Genomic DNA, 2,500 nt, shown 5'->3' with positions numbered 1-2,500 from the left:
TACCAATAGTCTCAGTACTAGCAATGAAAATGGCAAAGCTACTAGTCACATAATCATCAAGACTTTTCCAAGATTAAAAGGATCTTCATTTTCACATGAGAACCAATACAGATTTTTTGGAAGTAATTTGTCTTTTAATTCACCAAAAGAAAAACATTTGTCAAGGTATTCTTGGCAATATTCAGGAAAAAAAAAAAAAGAGCGAGATGCAGCAGGGAAGGCTTGTTACGGTATTTGACCTTTTATATCAATATATATTAATATTCATTTAAATGAATATCAGTATTAATTCTACCACCATAATTAAAAACCCCGGTGTTACAATTATTTTTTGAACAATTATTGTTGTCCCTAAAGTCTAGAGCTACATATATATGCACATTGTACAAGAGAAACTTTTTTCTATTTTAATCCAGAACCCTTTCAGCTATCACTAAAATGGGAAATATAGACTGTTTTCATTTTGACAACTTTTGTCAATTTTTGTTCAAAGTGTATACATAACAGAAAAACAACTGCCATATTTCAACCTTTAGCAGTTATATTCAACATCCAAGTTTATTTCTGCAAAAATGTTGATTCTATCGTTTCACTATTACATCTAATCAAAAGATGTGGACCAAAATTTCCTCTAGTTTCATTTAAGGAAAACAGTATTTAACTGCATCTGGGATTATGTTTACTTACAGAAAGGGAAAGGGCTGAGACATGAACAATAACTTACCTTGCATGATATCAAAGCTATTTGTACACAGAATTATTTATGAAGCACACATTAGCACTGCATATCAAAGCAGAATTTGCCCCTTTCCCACAGCTGTATCATATGTTAGCAAAAGGTAAATACACAGAGAATAAATCAAATCCTTTATATCCGAGCTGAAAAAAAAGGGATACCACGTACTGTGTGCTTCTTGACGCATAGTGTGTAGTGCATGTGCTGGAGGTGACGGGCAAGGTTGGAGATGCCCTGGGAGCTCTAGTAACCGAGCTATTTGATGCAACTTCCTCTGACGTGCCTTTATTCTACCTTTGGTCAATCTGTAATGAGAAAAAAATTGACAATAACAATAAGAGTAGAATACATATATATTTTTTTAAATGAGGTCAATAAAACGCAAACAGTTATAAAGTATCGAGTCATTCCTATAAAGTAATTTTCTTTTGTGAGTGGGTCTCTTTCTACTTCGGTACTGGCGGCATTTCTCTTCTGTTTATTCAATCAATAACTTTATCAGAGTGGTCTACATCTCTTCGTGATGCAATTTATATGATTATACATTCCCATGTGACACGGGCAGGATTTCCTGACTCTTAACAAACTACTCTGTCAATGGTTTAGACACATTAACCTGCCAAACAGGGCGACTCTGGATCCACCCAGTCTAAATGCCAGGGTATTTTAACCTCGCAGACCTAACGCCTTGGACTATTTGCCCACTCTGGCTGTAGCCAACTGCTATTTGCATGATCACCCAGCATGCTGTCCATACAAAATACCATGACATGATATTGTGTCTTTGGTGGCAAGTACTGCCAGCACATGACGTGATATCATGTCAACAAGCATTAACGAGCTAACAAGTCCATAGGTCTTCCAGACCCTTTCTTTGAGAGGCATTTCTTAAGAATCAAATTTTTAAAAAAACATATAAAAAATAATAATCATAAAATAAATAAACAATATGTGAAGTCAATACTTAAAACCAATTTCTCTATCCCAATTTCAGAAAAGGTTCTCTAAAGCATATAATAAGGAAAAAATATGGTTGTGATAGTGAAGGGAGAGTTTTACCCTTAAACCATGAATAAATACACAACAGAATGAATGATAAGTTTGAGTTGTCATGGTTTGGAAGGCGGATGACATCAAGCAAAAAGCTGGGCTGAATACCATCAAGAAAAGTCATGAACACATCAGCTCACAATAAGCAGGTTATTCAATGTCATTTATGAACAATCACATCATATTCATGCTAGCTCTCATGAGCATGGTTGCCAGACAGGCTTCAAATCCCACAAGAAAAAGGGGAAAGCATAAAGCTGTTATAGAATCAGGATAGCATATCATTTTCATTCTTTGTCTGTTTGTTTTCTAGGACGCTCTATAACTACAGCCTAAATTGGGATTTCAAGTTAACAAGATGCCATCTTACAAGTATTTTGCTTTTAATCATTGTTCCTGGCTCTCCCCATTCAAAACTCTAAACTCCAATCTGTCCTTCAAATCTATCAGTTGCAATTAAAACTTTGCCCTATCTAACAATCAGAGTCATTTGAGTAATGATTACTATTTTACTAAATATAAAGCATTTATCTAAGACTTTATGCAACTCAGCACAGAAAGGTATGTTGAGCCACGCTCTCTTTGAGTCCCAAGTGAGGTAGAGACAAGCAGAAGCCACCTATGAAGCTTTTTAAAATACAAGTCCACCCCCTTTGGCATCCATGCAAAATTACATTAACATTACCTGATTCAAACCCTGGGTAAGTATACTCT

The 2,500-nt window shown here is 35.3% G+C and overlaps 1 protein-coding gene across 1 annotated transcript in view; it reads right to left on the bottom strand.

The window, feature by feature from the left end:
- Positions 1 to 2,500, bottom strand: part of ema (C-type lectin domain containing ema) — a 51,756-nt gene that overhangs the window by 14,366 nt on the left and 34,890 nt on the right. Inside the window, exon 19 of the mRNA XM_086535775.1 lies at positions 905 to 1,041. Coding sequence (XP_086391901.1) covers positions 905 to 1,041 — 137 coding nt within the window. The remainder of the gene's footprint in view (positions 1 to 904; positions 1,042 to 2,500) is intronic.

This window comes from Penaeus japonicus, unplaced genomic scaffold (assembly GCF_977035675.1).
Source record: "Penaeus japonicus unplaced genomic scaffold, GWHDUDI00000001_assembly GWHDUDI00000004, whole genome shotgun sequence".
Taxonomy (NCBI): Eukaryota; Metazoa; Arthropoda; class Malacostraca; order Decapoda; family Penaeidae; genus Penaeus; species Penaeus japonicus.
Note: the sequence above shows the minus strand (reverse complement) of the source record. Positions and strands in the feature narration are given on the sequence as shown.